Below are 18,801 nucleotides of genomic sequence, written 5' to 3'. Positions count from 1 at the left end.
CTGTCACTTTAAAAGGGATGATCAGGGAAAGACTGAGTGAAGAGTCAAAGATCCAGTGAACCCAGTAACCATGACAGCCTCTCTCCCATGAGATCCATAAGTGACAACTTTATAATATGGAGAAAAATTAAAAAATGAACCAAAAATTTCTCCTGACCATTAGGTCATCCTCTCTAGTTTCTATTGTATGTCCCTCTTCTTTGTTTCTTTCTCTTAGACCCTAATCCTGTAATCAGCTCCATGCAGGATTGGGGTCTTTGACTATAATCCCTTCAGTGACAAGAACTGTATGTTTCTTTTTGGTCCTGACACTTACTATATTATTATTATTAATAATAATAATAAAGAATGAACATAAAAATGACAAGGAAAAAAAACCATAAGAGCTAACTGCTACGGGCCGGTCAAGAGAGGATTCTCATTCTCTGCCCCCCGTCCCTCCAATCCAATTTGTGTCCCTCTCATTGACTTTTGAATCAGGTCTTTTCTGCACTGCACATAGAAACACTTAGATAGTTTCAATTGCATAGAATTGTGGTTTAAAGAAGGTTTTGTGCTCCTTTTCCTTCCCAGACCAGTTCATCCTTCACTCCTCCTATCCCCCTTCTTGCAGTATTGGTGTGGAGGGTACGGATGATACAGGGCAGGAGTGCAAAGAGGCTGGATGCTGAGCATGTTTAAACTGATTACTAATCTGTCATCCTTCTCATTGCCCATCTGAGCACCATTAATCACTGATAGTGGCAAAGCTTAGAAACCAACAGAGCTTTAAGAAAGGGAAGTTTGGAGTGGTTTTATGAAATATTTGATTTTAGTTTTCTCTAAATACATTTTTACCTGAGCAAATTGATTCGGAATTCAGCACACACATATACACTCTTCACTGACTAGAACAACATTTTACATTTATTGGCAAGAGACTCAGAGATCACCGGGCAATACTTTTTGCCCTCGGTTTTCTCTCTCCAGCACACTATTTGGTCCACTAGTGGTGATGGGTCAAGCTCAGAACATTCAGCGGTTTGGTTCAAGTAAGGTCTCAGAACTCTAGCTGCTTATTAGACTACCATCCCAGAGAAATCCAAAAAATCACGAGTGGTTTACAGAATCATGAGATTTCAAAAATAAAACATTTTGCATCTTCATTGGTCTTCTGGATTTCACACCTTAAAGGATCATGTTTTCTAGCTTTTCTTGGCAATCTTGAGGACTAGAAACTTATTTTATTTAATGAAAGCTGAGAACCTGCTGAATTCACATGATACTATGGATTAAATAAACCACAACCCACTACTGATCATGAGACTTTCAATAAAATCATGAGAATTGGCAGCACTGTTAATATGTCAGTCAATATTAGTTTAACAGAACTGCGTGTTTCTCTCACTATTAACCCAGAGTGTTTAAGCAGAAGTGCACACGAGCATTTGCAATCAATTCTATAACTCTTTGCATGCATTGTTGCCCAAATTGTCAAACCGTTGGGGAAGATGCAGGAATTCCCATGGTGAAATTAAGGTCACAGTAAAGCAGGATGTTAGAGGAGATTAATGTCTCCTTCTAGCCTTAAAGTCTATTAAACTAGTTCAGTCTGCACTTATTCTTCAAAGTAAATTTCAATAGGCAGTTTTCGCAGATGATTGAAATATTTCCTGTATTAAAGAAGAACAAGGTTCATCTTGAAGCAGAATTAAGTTCTTCCATGATTAAGCACAAGACACATACCTTTATTTCTCCAACTTTCTTTCTAGGATATAGAACTAGGTAGAGAAAGCATCATAGACATCTAACACTCCTGTCATCTGAAGAAGTGGGCTGTGCCCATGAAAGCTCATGATACCATTTACGTGTGTCTTTAAGATGCTACTAGTCTATTATTGAAATTATAGTTACACAGCTGTCAATCTGTACTGCTGCTAACAAAGTCAACTTTCCACAAACCAGATCAACTGTACCTAAACATTTTTTTTTTTGCTTTCTCCTGTGCACCCTGTATGCCTGGGAGAATAGACTTGTAAAAAATCTTCAAAATTACTACATTATCCTCCTTAAAATGCACTTCCGTCATGAAACTTACACAACACTTGACAATGCCTATAAAAATGGTAGCTTCACAGATATCTTGTTCTTCCACAACTGTTTGTTTTTCTTCATATGTTGTCTCTTATCATACAATTAGGCTAGGGCTGCCTTCTTTATATTGTGTGTGTGTATAGGGCCTAGCAAAATGTGTCTCCTACCTGTGGATGAAGTTTCTAGGATCTATCACAATACAAATAATAATTAATAATGATTGTTTCCTTCAGCGAGTCAAATCTTCTACTGAAATGCCAGTGAGTTCAAGAAAATTATATCAAGAATGAATTTGGCCCAATTCTATTATGTAAACACTGACAACATCACATACACTATTTTAAAGGATAAATTAAAAGGGCGTGCACCAGTGCAAAAAGTATTTACTATAAATTATTAAATACAACAAAGTGGCAAATTAATTTCTGAACAGATGAACCACTAAAATATCATAATTAGCAAGACAATGAAAAAGACTAAATAGATCTTAAATGGATTTAATGTGTTGAATAAAATATGAACTCAGAGTATTTTGTAATCCTTCAACTCAGAGAGAGAGAGATTGAGCTAGGGGATTGAATGGTTGAAGAGATTATTAACGGGATAAAGAACTTTTCGGTCACTACTCTGAAGGCAGCCCAGCATGACAGTCTCCCAAAGCAGTTTCCATGTCACAATTGTTTGGTAATTTTTGTTAGCGTATGAGGAGCACAAGTGTTCACATTAAAACAATCATAGGTCAAGATTTCCAAAAATAGTTACCTAATATTAGCCTCTGATATCCAGAGCTAGGTGCCTAGTTTTTGACAGTGCTGGGCAAACAACAGTTCCCACTGAAGTGTGTGCTTTGCACTTGTATAAGTCTAACTATTTGAAAGTATGGAAACACAGAGTTAAGTCACTTAAGACAGTCTCAGCACCATTCCCATACATCTGCCAACCATTCACGCAAATTCATCAGAAAACGTACACCTATAAACCACATGCTACCACTACATTTTCCCACAACTGACACATACAACTATGCGTCCTAAACAACCACAGATTTATAAGATGTACCTCCCAATCAATGCGCGCTCACCCACATATACCCTTTCTCATGGAACCTCTCAGCATAGGCATTGAATAAAATGCACATGGTAATACTAAGCTTTTACTAAGTCATAGCAAGGTCTCACCCCAATTTCCTCCACAAGCTTCACCAGCTGCTTAGCCTGAAGAAAATGGCCCTCCCCACTGAAGGACTTTGCATTGTGCACTGAAGGTAAAAAGGGTTCTAGCTGAATAAAATGAGAAGCATCGTCAACAGTCTCAACTTGCAGGATGGTGCATGGAAGAGACTCAAACCTCTTATGACTTTATAGATGAAAACGAATACACTGAATTGCAAATCAGAAGCTCGGGGAATTCATAAATAATAGTGGGGGTTATGCAAGCTTCATATGACTCATACAGCTAACCAGCCAGCCAGTCTTGTTTTGTACTGGCTGATACTTGCAAGTGGTCTTCAAATTATGAATGAATGATTACAATCCAATTGGAGGTAAAAAAAGGCATAAATGAACTCAGTGAGGTCCATGGCCAGGAAGAAACATCACCATCTCCTAGTTAAAGGAAGTAAAGGGATCTTCTGGTCAGTGCCATTACTTGACACTGAAAGAGCAGCTGGGAGTTCAAGATATGTAGGCTGTAAATATAAAAAAGCAGACATACCCCCCACTATTAACCAAGGTAGCACTTTCTGACTTCAGAAAATCGCCTGTGTCAACCAGCATTACTTGAGTCTTGTCTGGACTGAGCCTTGCTAGTCTGCTCCTAGCCCAACCAGACTACAGGAAGGAAAGAAGACAATTGTACCATCTAGATCTGCTGAGAGAGGCAGGGGGGAGAGAAGTAGAACTGAGCATGGTCATCATATTGATGTACTCAGTACTTCCTCTTGCAACTTCACCAGGAATAACGGTAGTTCAAATTAGGAGCTTTAATTCGAACTACCTAGTCCGTGCCGCATGTAGCCGCGGGCAGATAGTTCGAACTACGGGCATTTAAAAATGGCGCCCGCCCAGGAACATGCAAATGAAGCCCAGGATATTTAAATCCCGGGCTTCATTTGCAAGTTCGAATGCCTACATTAGCCACCCTAGTTCGAACTAGGGTGGCAGTGTAGACATACTCTAGGAGATCATCACTGACCATGAAATGAATGGTGCTAGTTTCTGTACCACACCCTGCCATCAAATCTGGGTGAAAGAAAGCAAAGACCAAAATGCTAAGTGGAAAACATTGTCTTACAACCTTCTGCAAAATGTATTTATCTGAAAAGGACATTGTGATGATTAATGTTAGCACAACACTCTGCTAACATAAAGCCTTATGTAAGAAATCAATTATGATAAAAGGACTCACAATATTTCTCATATGTTTCAACAATATTGTCAGATGGGTGTTCTCATAAGATATGACTAACTGCACTCCAGGTTTCTGGTCAGTAGATTTAGGACCTGAAATAAGCAAAAGAAATGAATTTTCAGTTAGTGAAAATATTAAGGAAAATGCATAGCTAAAGCATTGAAATACTATTTTAAATAGCATGTATAACAAAATATGTCCTGCTTAAAATAAGCCTGGAATTAGAAAACACAAGAGATTATAAAGATTAAAGTGGTGGCTTGAAATGTACCATTCATTCTTTCATTATGTATTTGAAACGTTTCTTCTTTAAGAGTGAAATTTTAAATTTTCCATTTGGCATCAGTCTGAATTTTAGCTTGCTTAAAAAAAACACACCCTCAACCACTATGTAAACTGCTCCAACTTTACTGAAACAAAGTAGGGTTTCATTTTATTGATAGAATGACTCAATTTGGATGATTATATCCATTTACTAGACTGACAAAAAGAGAGTTTGCTCCTGTTATCATATCTCTCTTTTATTGCAGCATCTATTAGCTCCACCGATGGACCAGGATCTGATTGTACTAGGTGCTGTTCAAACACAGAAGAAAGAGACAGTCCCTGCCCTGAAACAGTTGCATTTTGTCACAGTGTAGGGTTGAATGGTCTGGAATTTGAATGGCATCTCCTGAAAGTATTAAATCACAGAAAAATAAACATCACTTGATATCAAAATTGTTTTGATGGAAATGTTTCCACAAAATAAATTTATTTTTGATATCTGTTCCCCTGCCATACTAAGCAGAATGCGGCCAATATTGAGTATATTTCAGAATGCATCCCGGTGGGAATGCTGCATCGGTATTCATGACACTGTAAATGTGGCACTGAGTTTTAATCTCTTCATTGCTAGGATCACAGCACAAATCTATCAGACATTTTCAATTTATTTTATTATTTCAGTGTAATCACCAGCAATCTGAGAACGAAAGTGATATCAGTGAAGGATGCGGTCACCAAAATTCAGAATCTGCTTGTTACTGGGTGTTTTTATTTTATATTCATTCTGACTAAGAGATAGGGCTGAAAGACAAATCACCAAGTTCTCACTCGGGCAAAACTCTTATTAAAGCCAAATGGAGTTTTGCCAGATGAGAGTCAGTAAAAGCAGAGCCCTGAGTCATCACTCTTCATACAAAAAAAGGATCAATTTTTTTTGTATGAAGAGTGAAGCAAAGTAGACAGAGCAGTTTTGCCTTCTTCTCTTTCATTACCAGCTCCTCTTCTCCACTGAGCAGCTAGCAAGGTGCTTCTCCACTGAGAACACCCTGATCTTTCATTTTTATCTGACATACCTGTAGATCCCACTCTTGCTGTCTCTAACATTTCTTGCCTTAACAACGACAAGTCCTGTGGCACCTTATAGACTCAGAGGGTGTGTCTAGACTGCAGGGTTTTGTCGACAAAAGTGGACTTTTGTCGACAAAACTATACCTGCGTCTACACTGCCACTGAGTTCTGTCGACATAACATCGACAGAATGCCTTTTGTCGACAGAGTTCTGTAGACAGAAGGTGTTATTGCATCTACATTGTCCTTTGCGTCTATACTGTCATGTCGACAAAGCAAGCCACTTTGCTGACAGAACTGGATGTAGTCTAGATGCTCTTTGTCGACAGAAGCTTTGTTGACAGTATCTGTCGACAAAACTTCTGTCGACAAAAGCCTGTAGTCTAGATGTACCCTAATAGATTTATTGGACCATAAGCTTTCGTGGGCAAAGACCCACTTCGTCAGATGCCAGATGCATCTGATGAAGTGGGTCTTTGCCCACGAAAGCTTATGGTCCAATAAATCCATTAGTCTATAAGGTGCCACAGGACTTCTCGTTGTTTTTGCAGATTCAGACCAACATGGCTATCCTTCTGATACATTTCTTGCTTTGCTTTCCTGGCTGTGTCCCCACATCCATGTGCTATTCCCGTGTATACATCCTTAGCGACACTGTCCTCTTTCCATTTCCTGTGTATATCCCATTTGGTTTTCAGATAGCTAAACATCTCGTGGGGCAGCCACACTGGTCTCCTGTGGCTCCTCTTACCTTCCCTGTTGCTTCATATACAGCAGTGGTCTCAAAGTCCCACCCTGAGGGCCATCCCTGGCCAGAGAGATTGCGCAATTCAGCTTGGGACTCCTGGCAGGCTGGGGACGAGCCTGTCTCTTACCATCTCCCCCGGCCTGCCCCTTCCCACTATTGCCCTGCCCTCTGTCCCCATCTCCAAAGAATGCAGCTTTGGAATCACTTGGGGAGACCTGGTGCTGCTCAGTGGCAATGGTCATCCTCCCTTTCCTTCCCCCACAGCAGAGCCTCTAGTATTACATTTTCAAGGAATTGCCAGCTCCCTTCAGTTCCCATAGAGCTGAGGGGGGCTGACAGGGGCTCTGAGACACTCACACAACCTTTATGCTGCCCAAAGAAAGTTGAAGGAACAGTGCTTTGGAGGTGGGTACTTAAGGCCTTCTCTGTGTTCTGTGTTTCTGCTCCTGAGATACAAACAACAAATAATAATGTGCAGGTGGGGGGGAAATTCCCTTCTGTAGCCAAACAAAGGCCTCAGGATTTAGATATTAGAGCAAGCAGGAAGGGCTTTAACTACATCAATTTGAAAATGTATAGCATTGTCTGACCCTCAAATTCTTTAACCATGTTTTCTGGTTTTTAGGGTAATGAATATTCCTGTTAAAGACAGAAACTTGACTTGACATGCTTATGTTAAAGCATCATTTCCTAAACTCTTGAAAGTCAAGTTTCTCTACATGCAAATGGCTCCCTTCACCTTACTAAAGGCCTATGGATCTTAATTTGTATGTCTGCTTTAGTCCCCTGCCACTGGGGAGTGTTATGTGGCCCCCACATCAGCATCAAAAATGGAAGAAGTTGGCAAACAGGTTGCGATATAGATTTGATAGCTTGGTCACTCACTCAATACTCAGAAAATAAATGATGGTCTAATTCACAGAGTGGAAGGGTTTCTTCTACAACCCATGTACCATTGGGTACATAATGGTTATAGAGATGGTCAACTGGGAACTGGAAGAACTAGGTGTCATGCTTTTCCATGAACTCAGTGCCTCATCTGTAAAATGGAGGTAACAGTAGTTCCTTATCTCTCATGCAGAAGATAAATACTTTTAAGACTGCTAGGTATTCTGATATTACAGTGAAGAAAGCCATTGAGAGATCTAGAACATAGCCCATAAACCCAGGCTACAAGCTGCTTGAATTTTTGCAGCAAACCAATGCTCTTGTCCGTGCTTTGCAGCCTCCCAATCCTGGATCAGCTGGGTATCAAGCAAACCTTTGGTACAAGTTAGAGCAACCATTGCCAATTTCCAGTGGCCCTAAAGGAATTGATGTGGGGTTACATAGATGCCCTGGTAATTACTTTTGTGCTGCAGTGAGGGGGCAGGAAGAGACACTGCAGCAGCTGTACACTACCACAGGATTTTCCTACACAGAGGGAATTCTTCAGTGGCTAGTTAAGCACAAATTAGAGTTGCTTTGTTTCAATAGAGTGGCATAGCCAAAGACCAGAACCTCAGTCTGTGAAGAGGCGGAACAGTACATTGGACATGGAAGGCATGTGGCATTGCTAACAGCCACTCACTGTATGAAACGTGGCTAGCTAGACATCCAGGAGCTTGTTGGTCTCTTGGAACATACGGCAGACGACAGAACTGTTTTGGTGCACACAGAGTACATCTGTGGCCACCATAAGATTTTATTCCCTCTCTTCTCTAGTTAACTGCAGAAGAGCTAAAATGCAAGAGTCAGCATTAGGCAAGAACAAAATGAACATCATAGCTTGTGACTGGCATTTCAGGATGGAAGAGGAGGTGGTTATAGCGCTATTTCTATAAATAATAATGCATGCTTAGGCAAAATTAACCACATATTCTGTTAGTTACATATACCATGCCTTGTGAAACAAATACCCTTTTGACAGTTCATCGCTAGCAACATTATTCCCTCTCAGTTAACACGTGCATTATACTTTGCCATTCCTCAAATCCTCCTCCTTGAGATTGTTATACAAAGAGGAGTCCTAGAAAAGGCGTCTGGAATAGTTTATTTCAAGCATAAATATATATTTGTTTAATTATGATGTAATGATAGCTGGAAATAATGCAACTGGCAAGGGATGGGATACCAAAGCCAAATGGGGCTGCAGATTATATTCTAAAAATATTTATATGAACCTCTACAAGTTGGGAAATAATAAGTGAACCGAATTACTTATTGGCTAGGATATTCACATTTACAGACAAAACCCACTTTTACCACTGGGTTCAATTAAACCCACCTCTGCATTACAGCATTCAATGTTACCAAGACCAATTTCCTCTTAAAATGATAAAAATTAATAATTTACATGCCTAGGCTAACAAGCGTGGATTCTTCCGGCCAGTCAGTTTTGGAGCCACCGAGGAAAAAGCTAAGCATGTACTCATTCTGAAATCAAATAAAAAACATATAATTATTACATTCTGGGAAACTGGGTTGGGAATGACTTCCATTTTCCAACACTGGCCCCCAAGGGCAATGGGCTGGTTTGTCTCTTTGCACATGCACTAGAAGATGATGCAGGCAAGGGGAACTTCTTTTCTCCCATTGCAGAGGTGCATGGCAGGACAGAGCCCTAGTACTCCCTTGGATGTTCTTCCAAATACACATTTGCACCCCGGAGTGGGGGTTTAGTCACAGCCTCATCCATCTGTATAAAAACGGATTCTGACAGATGCCCTAGCAAGGGTGCATGCTGCCCCTTTTTGGGGCAGCAAGAAGGCAGCATACCTGAGGGACTTGCATCTTGACCCCATGAACCATCCTGCCCTGTACTGGCCCAATGGCTCAGGGTCTTTGCTCCTTCCTGTCAGCATGCCTCACACAACAAGGCCAAAACGTGGCCTTAGGTTAGTGTTTCTAGTTGGTGCAAATGTTGCAAAAAAGACCATCATTATCCCCTGTATAGCCCTCCTGAGGGAGAGGAAGTGCCGCAGAAGGTCTTGAATTAGTCTTCTACATGCAGGGTAAAATTCACCCCATGCACACGACTATTATATAGTCTGGAGCACTACATAAGGCTGGCTTGGATTTAAGTGGTGCAAGTGTCCTCTGTTGGCTGTCTTTACCCTCTCGTTGTAACAAGGCTAATAAACAGTTAACTTCCTGACAGAAGTCAGACATGCACGTGGGAAGAAGAGGATCATTTTTCACCACATTGTTTAAAGACCCCATGCCTCTTCTGCCAGATTACAGATTTTATTTGTGTTAACGGACCTGCAGTGCTCTAGTAAACAGATGTAAAAGGTAGCTGAATTCAGTTTTAGAGCACTAAAGGAATAAACCAAATCCCCTGCTCTCAAATATTGCACAAAGCAATAAAAATGTGAATTCCGAAATGAAGACTTATAAAGGTTCTGAATCAAATCTGGACAGTAATTGCATTTTATTAGCTTTTTCATAAAGCAGCATGTCAGATTGTCCATGCTTTAATGTGGTGAGACTACCCACATTTATATCAGTGTTCCTGGGATTGACACTATAACAAACTGGATACTGCACAAGAGCCTTTCTGGATTCCAAGATACAAATGTCATCAGCATTTTACAGGGCCAAGAAAAATAAGATGTCTCTTATCAACAGCATGTCCTGCTTCAGACTGATAAAATGCAGCAAGAAACAAAAACAGAAAAAGAAGAGTTTAGTGACAAATGTTGCTCCCACAGCAATTAACATCTGGGATTAGCAGACAGAAGAACCAGGAGCATATGCTCAGCAATCAGATATGATTTAACAATTTGGATTTATTTGACATTTGTGTTTGCGTTCTGCTTTTTATCTTTCTGTTGAGAGAAGAAAGCCTCCAACCTGGCCTTTGAAAATGTCACTTTTCCTTGATTCAAATAGGTGAAGAAACGATTAGCAAGAAGGTGCCAATACTCTAGATGAAGCCAAGTTTTGGCAAATACAAGGTGACTTTCATCTTGGGGATCTCTCACATATGGGCACACACACACTGCTTCAGTTAGTAGTGTAATAAAAGCTTAAAGTGACACAATAGGGTTATTGTTTGTGGGACTCTTCTTTGTTTTTTCAGCATGTCTTTACAGCTACATGAAAGTGTACGGAGACTCAGTGTTCAATAGAGTATCTTTTTGGCAGGTCAGCCATTATTGAACAGTAGCAAAAGAAAGCACAAAATGTAAGTAGCCATCCTAATTTTCGAAAACTCAAGAGGAAAGATATGGGGAGGCTGAAGGAAGAATATGCGAACACTTTGAAAGGGAAATAAAAATTCAATACTGAGCAGCCTGTCTTTCTACTTTCTCTTGCTTGCTCTCACAACACTAGGCAGGTTAGATTTCTATCGGTGATATAGGGAGAGTACTGAGTAGGAAGAGCAGAGGGTTATTTTAGGTTACCATAATTGCAAGTTCTCATTTTCAGCCGTACCTGCAGTGTCATTTAAGAGCACACGGATAAATGGTGCAAAATCCTATGACAGGCATGAACATAATGAGTACGTTTTTCTCTGGTGTCTCATTATTGATTTCAAGGCATGGATTTTACCGTTTGTGCACGAAAGAGAATACAATGATATACCCAGCATGGTAACAACACAAATAGGGAGAAAAGAAGATTAGTGTTGGTGAACGAAAAGGAAAAAAAGTGCCTCTGAGAGACCAGGACCAAAGTGCCGGTTGGCCAGCCAACATGGGGCATCTGAAAACACTGTAAAAGCCAAGGGAAAGATCTCCAAAGTATTAATTATAAAAAGCAGTCAGTGCATCACTACTTCAGAGAAAACAACAGCTTGGCAAAATGCGTAAAGGCTGAGGTCTTAATTATCATGAGTATGTCTGTATAGTACAGGACATGCTCATTTATCCTCCAGTTCACCAAAGAATTTAAACACATACCTAGGTTTGCACTATTCTGCAAGTCACATACTCTTGCTTAACTTTTGGCAAGTGCTTACATCCAATTAAAGTCAATGCCAATGGGACTTAAGCAAGTGATGTTGTATCAGAGCCTTCATACATATTAAATGAACACAAATAATGGCTATGTCTACACTACAAGGTTTTTGCACAAAAACCAGCATTGCTCTTATTTTCATATATCCAATGTAGCATGTATGATTATCCGCCCTATAGACATGTCGTGTATGTGTGCATTCGGTGTATACCTCATCCCAGGAGGCATACCTGGGTAGATTAGCTGTTTGTCGGCTCAGCGTGGCAGCCATGTAAATTTAAATGAAGCGGCGATTATTTAAATCGCCGCTTCATTTTCCTATGTCTGGTAGCCTAATCTACATGCCTCTGGTGACAGAGGCATGTAGTCTAGATGTACCCATAGATAGCTGAGTTTGTGATGACCGGGAGAACCGTATGGTGACTTGTCTGCCTGGTGCGAAGGTTGGGATCTCTCGAGACATCTAGATAGACTTAAGTGTAGTGCTAGGGAGTAGCCAGTGGTCCTGGTACATGTAGATACCAATGACGTAGGAGAGACATTGTGGGGGCCAAATTTAGGCTCCTAGGAAAGAGAGTGAAATCCAGATCCTCTATGGTAGCGTTCTCTGAAATGCTTCCAGTTTTACACACAGGACCAGGTAGGCAGGCAGAGCTTCGGAGTCTCAATGTGTGGATGAGACAATGGTGTAGAGAGGAAGGGGTTAGATTTATTAGGAACTGGGGAAACTTTGGGGTTAGGGAGAGCCTCTACAGGAATGATGGACTCTACCTAAAGCAAAATGGAATCGGACTACTTAACATTAAAAAAGTTGTAGAGAAGTTTTTAAACTAAGAGTTGGGTGAAAGCCCACGGATGCAGAGGAGCACATGGATCAGACAAAGACATCTCTTAGGGGAGGATCCATTAATAGATAGGCTCTATGTTCTAGTCAGGAGGAGAGGATGGAAGTATGGGTCAGATCGGATGAGACACAATGAAATGAAAAAGTCTAACACATCAGGAAATGGCGGACAAATAAATAGTGGCAAATTTTTAAAGTGCTTGTACACAAATGCTAGAAGTCTAAATAATAAAATAGGTGAACTAGAGTGCCTGGTTTTAAAGGAGGATATTGATATAATAGGCATCATGGAAACCTGGAGGAATGAGGACAATCAATGGGACAGAGTCAGACCAGGGTACAAAATATATCAGAAGGACAGAACAGGTCATCCTGGTGGGTGAGTGGCATTATACGTGAAAGAAAATGTAGAATCAAATGAAGTAAAAATCGTAAATGAGCCAAAATGTTCCATAGAATCTCTATGGAAAGTAATTCCATGCTCCAATAATAAGAATATAGCAGTAGGGCTATATTATCGACCACTTGATCAGGACAGTGATAATGACTATGAAATATTAAGGGAGATTAGAAAGGCTATCAAAATAAATAACTCAATAATAGTGGTGGATTTCAACTATCCCTATATTGCACCTCAGGACGGGATGCAGAGATAAAATTTCTTGATACTTTAAATGACTGCTTCTTGGAGCAGCTGGTTCTGGAACTCACAAGGGAAGAGGCTATTTTGATTTAGTCCTAAGTGGAGAGCAGAATCTGGTTAGAGGTAAATATAACTTGGAAATAGTGACCATAATATAATAAAATTTAACATCCCTGTGATGGGAAAAAGCACCTCAGCAGCCCAACACTGTAGCATTTAATTTCAGAAAGGGAAACTACACAAAAATGAGGAAGATAGATAGACAGAAATTAAAAGGTACAGTGACAAAAGTAAAATCTTTGCAAACTTCATGGAAACTTTTCAGACACACCATAATAGAAGCCCAACTTAAATTTATAGCCCAAATTAAAAAACACAGGAAGAGAACCAAAAAAGTGCCACCGTGGCTTAACAACCAAGTAAAAGAAGCAGTGAGAAATAAAAAGACATCTTTAAAAAAGTGGAAGTCAAATCTTAGTGAGGAAATTAGAAAGGAGAATAAACTGTCAAATGAAGCAGGAAGTCAGCTAAACAACCAGCGGGGCCCTTGGACAATTGAGATACTAAAGGATCATTCCAAGATGCTAAAGTCATTGTGGAAAAGCTAAATGAATTCTTTGCATCAGTCTTCATGGCTGAGGATATTGGTGAGATTCTCAAACCTGAGCCACTCTTTTTAGGTGTCAAATCTGAGGAATTGTCCTAGATTGAGGTGTCAGTCAACTTCAGAGGAAGTTTTAGAACAAATTGATAAACTTGACAGTAACAAGTCACTGGGACCAGATGGAATTCACACAAGGGTTCTGAAAGAAGTGAAATGTGAAATTGTGGAACTATTAACTGTGGTTTATAACCTATCCTTTAAATCATCTTACGTACCTAATGACTGGAAGATAGCTAATGTGATGCCAATGTTTAAAAAGGGCTCTAGAGGTGATCTTGGCAATTACAGACCAGTAAGTCTAACGTCAATACCGGGCAAATTAGTTGAAATTACAGAAAAGAATAAAATTGTCTGACACACAGATGAAAATAATTTGTTGGGAGAAAGTCAATATAGTTTTTATATAGGGAAATAATGCCTTACTAATCTGCTAGAGTTCTTTGGGGGAGGAGCAGTCAACAAACATGTGGACAAGGGGGATCCAGTGGATATAGTATACTTAGATTTCCAGAAAGCCTTTGACAAGGTCCCTCTCCAAAGGCTCTTAAGTAAAGTAAGTTGTCATGGGGTAAGAGGGTGAGTCCTTTCATGGATTGATAACTGATTAAAAAACAGGAAATAAAGGGTAGGAATAAATGGTAAGTTTTCCAAGTAGACAGAGGTAACGAGGTAACTAGAGGGGTCCCCCAAGGGTCTGTCCTGGGACCAAAGCTATTCAAATTATTTATAAATGATCTAGGGAAGGGGATAAACAGTGCAGTGGCAAAATTTGCATATGATACCAAACTGCTCAAGATAGTTGAGACCAAAGCAGACTGTAAAGAGCTTCGAAAAGATCTCACCAAACTAAGTGAATGGGCAACAAAATGGCAAATGAAATGTAATGTTGATAAATGTAAAGTAATGCACATTGGGAAAATAATCCCAACTATACATACAATATGATGAGGACTAATTTAGCTACAACTATTCAAGTGAGAGATCTTGGAGTCATTCTGGAGCGTTCTCTGAAAGCATCCACTCAGTGTGCAGCAGCAGTCAAAAAAACAAATAGCATGTTAGGAATCATTAAAACAGTGATGGAGAATAAGACAGTAAATATCTTACTGCCTTTATATAAAAGCATGGTACACCCACATCTTGAATACTACAGATATGGTCGCCTCATCTCAAAAAAGATATATTGGCATTGGAAAGGTTCAGAAAAAAATTATTAGGAGTTTGGATAGGGTCTCATATGAAGAAAGATTAAAAAGACTTGGACTTTTCACTTTAGAAAAGAGGAGACTAAGGGGGGAATATGGTAGAGGTCTATAAAATCATGACGGGTGTGGAAAAAGTGAATAAGGAAAAGTTATTTACTTATTTCCACAATATAAGAACTTGGGGTCAACAAATGAAATGAATAGGCAGCAGGTTTAAAACAAACAAAAATAAGTTTTTCTTCACACGACACACAGACCACCTGTGGAACTCCTTGCCAGAGGATGCAGTAAAGGCTAGGACTTGAACAGAGTTGAAAAAAGATAAAAGATAAATTCATGGTGGTTAGGTCCATCAATGGCTATTAGCCCGAATGGGTAGGAATGGTGCCCCTAGCCTCCATTCATCTGGTGATAGGGGAGGGATCACAGGAGTATTACCTGTTGCATTCCCTTCCTCTGGGGCATCTGGTATTGGCCATGTCAGCAGACAGGATACTGGGCTAGATGGACCGTTGGTCTGACCCAGTGTGGCTGTTCTTGTGAGTATTGTGGATTCTTATATTTTATCTAATAGAAATATAATCTGTGAAGTTTAATAGTTGATGTTCACCTGGTTGAATCAAAAATCAAATATTCTATTAAGGAATCATACCTGAGCACGAGGATGGGTGTCTGTTCAGAATTTATATGCTCAGCTATTAAAACTGAAAGGACCAAATTTCTGTTCTCAGGTACACTAGTGTAAATCTAGAGCTCATAATTCTACTGACATTAGTGTATATATTTTGGAGTGTACCATAGTGTACTTTGGCCAGGCGTTCTACTGCAGCCTAAGCAAAAATTATTTTAGGACTTGGGAAGTAAATCATAGTCAGATTTCTCTTAAGCCTAATTCATATAGAAAAATAATTGACAAATCTGTTTTTTCCAGCTGTTTATCATTTCTACTTGTGATAGAGTAGGCCTGGAGTCAGAGAACACCCAACCTTCTGTTATAGTTCAACAGGCCAGAGAAGCAGCAGGAAAAAAATAAATCAGAAAAACCTAATCCTACTGCAGCTGTTACATTTTCAGGAAATGACGGAAGATGATCGGAGGCTTACCCTATGCATTTTGACTTTGCTTGACAGCAATGTGCATATTAAAAATGAAACTTCAAGGGAACCAGACACTTACTTTAGACTCTCATTATATCCATCACATTACAATGACCCCATGGAATGAACACTGCAACTATTTTCTGATTTCACTTCATCATCATCATCAACAACAACCATGGGCTCAACTCCAGTTGCATTCATATAAATCCAGAGTAGTTCCAGTGATATCACTAGATTATTCTGGATTTACACCACTGTGCACATGAGGGGTGAATTTGACCCTGTAGATTATATAATCTTCCCCCATGTTTATAAGGGATTTTTTTTCTCAAGTAAAAGATATAAAAAAATTAAATGTTCCTTAATTACTCTGATATTGCAATGCATTAATCAGACCAGCAAAATTACAGGCATGATTCTCATATATACTAAGGTTTTAAAGTGGGTATATAGGTCATTTATAACCATTTCTATTCACGTCCACCTTAAAGCACCTTTATGCTGCCAGAGCCGCATAAAAAGACTTCAGTATAAATGAAAATCATGCTCTGTATGATAAATTCACATTTGATGTTAGCAGCATGATTCCAGTGAAATCATGAATGTGCTTACGTAGTTACCACAGTTACTTACCAGTACCACAGCTAAGGTAGTACAGTTTTTTAACTTTCTATGAAATTTTCAAAAGTTTAACCCACCCGCTTCCTAAAATAAAAAAAAATTATGCATAAACTCAATGGGAAAAATCAGGTATGTTTAAGTACACACACATTTTGGAAGGATAGGAACTTAAACCTAAAATCTGTGAACACACTGTAAATCAAACATTTGGAAACCAAAATAAATACACAATATTTTTAAACAAGAATTGATGAGAAAATAACCCATGCCCAGCTAAATAAGTTTATGGATTCAAAGCAGCAACTCCTTACGCACACTCAGATGCATATATTGCTAGTTTTCCTATGTATACAAAATATCAAGGGCTGGTAAATTATCACTATGTTACTTTATATTCAGGTTCATAATTGAAGATAAGACTTTTGTAAGGCCAGGCCACCTGTAATTTCTCCACTCAAACAAAGCAGGAAAAAGATCACCTAAGTCAATAACTGACATGTTGCTGCTTGAACCAGGACCCAAGAACTGACTAAATTAATGGTGCCTTAATTGGGTTTTGACTCCTTAGGGAGTGGACAGTCTCCTATAGCATGGCATTAAAATGATGAGCTACTGTGAGAACTCTAATTTATTTGATATATGATGGATTTGGGGTGGTTATGGACTGGCAACCTCCACTTAGCCCATCACTCAGAGAGAGTTAACAATGGGCATAAAAAGGCTGCCTGTGAATGTTTTGTGTCAGATTTGATTTACATTGAGCTAATGTGTAATTTTGTTGTTCACATGTTTCAAACCTTCAATTTATTGTGTCTTGATGTTTCAGCTAGTTTCTGGATTGCTCTCTGACAATGAGACACCACTTGGCTGCTGTCATGTAATGAGGCAAAACTGCACAAGTCCAAATATTGCTGAACATATTCTCACATTGATTCATGATTATTGCCCCAGTATATGCATCGTGATTGGATCATGGCCATAATTGGTGCAAAAATGTATAATATATTTCTGTTATCAGACTTGTAATACAATTGATTTCACATAAATAAAATGAAAAAAATCCCCACCAAACATCCCGACATTTGTCCTTTATGAGTTACTTACACTACATCGTAAGCTAGATGGTGCATGGTCCTGCCATGAGTGCAGGAGACTGGATTTGATGACCTCTAAAGGTTCCTTCCAGACTATCATTTCTCTGATAGTACTTAACAAAATAAAGATGCATTCATACTGGAAACTTGCTGCATTAATTCCTGTTTGTAGTCCTATGAAAATTCCCTCAGAATAATATTGTCTACTCTTGAATTTTAATGAATATTCTAGCTGTAGTGATTATACCCCATTCTTCATACTGAAGGCCTAATCATGCAACCACTTAGAACAGTATTCAGGAAAACTCTCCTATTCCAGGCAAGTCTTAATCGGAGCTGGTCTCAAATATTTCAATGAAATTTTTTCCTCATCAGATATTACTGACTTGTCAAAACCAAAACTTTTTGTGAAAACATTGGCTATGATGGAACTTCTATTGGGAAAGTTTCTCATGTCCAAACCAAAGGAAGACACAGAGAGAGAAACCTACTTAAAAATAGCCCATAACATGGTAGATAGGGCATTCAGCTGGGATATTGGAGATTGAGTTCAGGTCCCTGTTCTGACTAAGGCTATGTCTAGACTAAGGGGAAGATTTGAAAGAGGATATGCACATTTTTCTGTAAACCCCCTCCCCTCTGTTGAACAGCCGCATAAATCTCATTTTTTGAGGAAAAGCAGCTTTTCGACAAGGGGAGGGGTGTTCGCTGAAAAAGCCACGTCTAAACTACTTTCACTTTCAAAAGCTCTGCATTCAAAAGTGCGATCAGAAGAAGATATGCAAATTCCCCGGCAATTTGCATATCCTTTTTCGAATCTTCCCCGTAGTCTAGAAGAGCCCTAAATCAGGAGAGGGACTTGATTCTGTCTATCAAATCAGGGAGAATGGCTCTAGTTATTCATGGACATTTTTGAAAGGTTTTGGTTTTGTCTCGATGAGGAATAAACCAAATGCTGAAATCTCAACATTTTTCAAGAAACTTGAATTGTTTTCCTGCCATTCTTACTCTTAAGTATGTTATTAAGCCCACTAGAAGTCAATAGGACTTAAACACATGCTTAAATTTAAGCATAGCCATGAGCACCTCCTTGAAAGGGATGGAATTAAGCACATGCCAGT

General features: G+C 39.4%; 1 protein-coding gene across 1 annotated transcript in view; it reads right to left on the bottom strand.

The window, feature by feature from the left end:
- The window catches only part of PIK3C2G (phosphatidylinositol-4-phosphate 3-kinase catalytic subunit type 2 gamma), a 296,240-nt gene that overhangs the window by 34,410 nt on the left and 243,029 nt on the right, over positions 1–18,801 (bottom strand). The window contains exons 30-31 of the mRNA XM_075897746.2: positions 8,905–8,980; positions 4,480–4,574 (exon numbers count right to left, since the gene is read on the bottom strand). Of these exons, the coding sequence (XP_075753861.2) occupies positions 4,480–4,574; positions 8,905–8,980 (171 nt within the window). The remainder of the gene's footprint in view (positions 1–4,479; positions 4,575–8,904; positions 8,981–18,801) is intronic.

The sequence above is a fragment of the Pelodiscus sinensis genome, chromosome 1 (genome assembly GCF_052426305.1).
Source record: "Pelodiscus sinensis isolate ZL-2025 chromosome 1, ASM5242630v1, whole genome shotgun sequence".
In the NCBI taxonomy this organism is placed as follows: Eukaryota; Metazoa; Chordata; order Testudines; family Trionychidae; genus Pelodiscus; species Pelodiscus sinensis.
This window is presented reverse-complemented; position numbering and strand designations above follow the sequence as displayed.